General features: G+C 44.2%; 1 protein-coding gene across 1 annotated transcript in view; it reads right to left on the bottom strand.

The window, feature by feature from the left end:
• LOC112138432 (antigen peptide transporter 1) overlaps positions 1-530 on the bottom strand; it is a gene marked incomplete at its 5' end in the record, with an annotated part of 1,601 nt that extends 1,071 nt beyond the window's left edge. Inside the window, 1 exon segment of the mRNA XM_024260984.2 lies at positions 200-530. Coding sequence (XP_024116752.2) covers positions 200-520 — 321 coding nt within the window.
• Positions 531-822: the final 292 nt, after the last annotated feature.

Here is an 822-nt window from a genome sequence, read left to right as displayed (position 1 = left end):
GAAACTTAGTCTCATCTTGACTGGATGAAGAATGTTGAATAAATAAAACCTATATTTTGAATTTATTTTTCTCCTTTTTTAAATTTCTCCAAAATTTTCTTTTATTTCAGACATTTTACGGTCTTTTTTCATCAGTTCATGCACTTTTTAACATAAAAAACACACGTTTTTTTAATCATAACCACCCGTAAACACTCACCCTCTCCCAGCTGTGCCACCCCCACAGTTCTTCCACCACGGAGCCCCCCAGCAGCCACATAAGAGCCACGTAGACCGGGAAGTGGAAGCAAAGGACCCCTATGCTCTGGAGGCCCCGGGAGCTCCTCGTCCATGGGGGGCACCCGGGGAAGGTGAAGGCGAGAAAGACCAGGATGGAGGCCCTGATCAGGGCCCCCGCCCACAGGGTGAAGAAGGGATGGGTGCGCAGCAGAAGGGAGAAATGGGCCAGGCGGAGGGCGTGCACCGTGCAGACGTCCAGGCAGACGCAGAGCAGAGGGACGAAGGGGCTCATTTTAGGCATCACGCAGGTCCTGAGGGGGGAGGCAGAAAAACATCCATGGAATTGACCAAACTTTACATGTTTATTCATGCTTAGAGCAGAGGTCTGCAACCTTCAGCTCTTACAGAGCCAGTCAGGTCACTTTGTCACTGATCAAAACCCACTAGGAGCCACAAAGTCTGATTTAAAAAAATAAAAGCCATGATTTGTTTTTTTGTGATTTGTAATTATTATGATAAATAAAAATAAACTATTGTTTTTGGCACAAATAAAACTGAAATATAAAGAAAAAATAGCCTTAAAAATAAAAGTTTATAAGCTTA

Source organism: Oryzias melastigma, unplaced genomic scaffold (genome assembly GCF_002922805.2).
Source record: "Oryzias melastigma strain HK-1 unplaced genomic scaffold, ASM292280v2 sc03817, whole genome shotgun sequence".
Classification (NCBI taxonomy): domain Eukaryota; kingdom Metazoa; phylum Chordata; class Actinopteri; order Beloniformes; family Adrianichthyidae; genus Oryzias; species Oryzias melastigma.
This window is presented reverse-complemented; position numbering and strand designations above follow the sequence as displayed.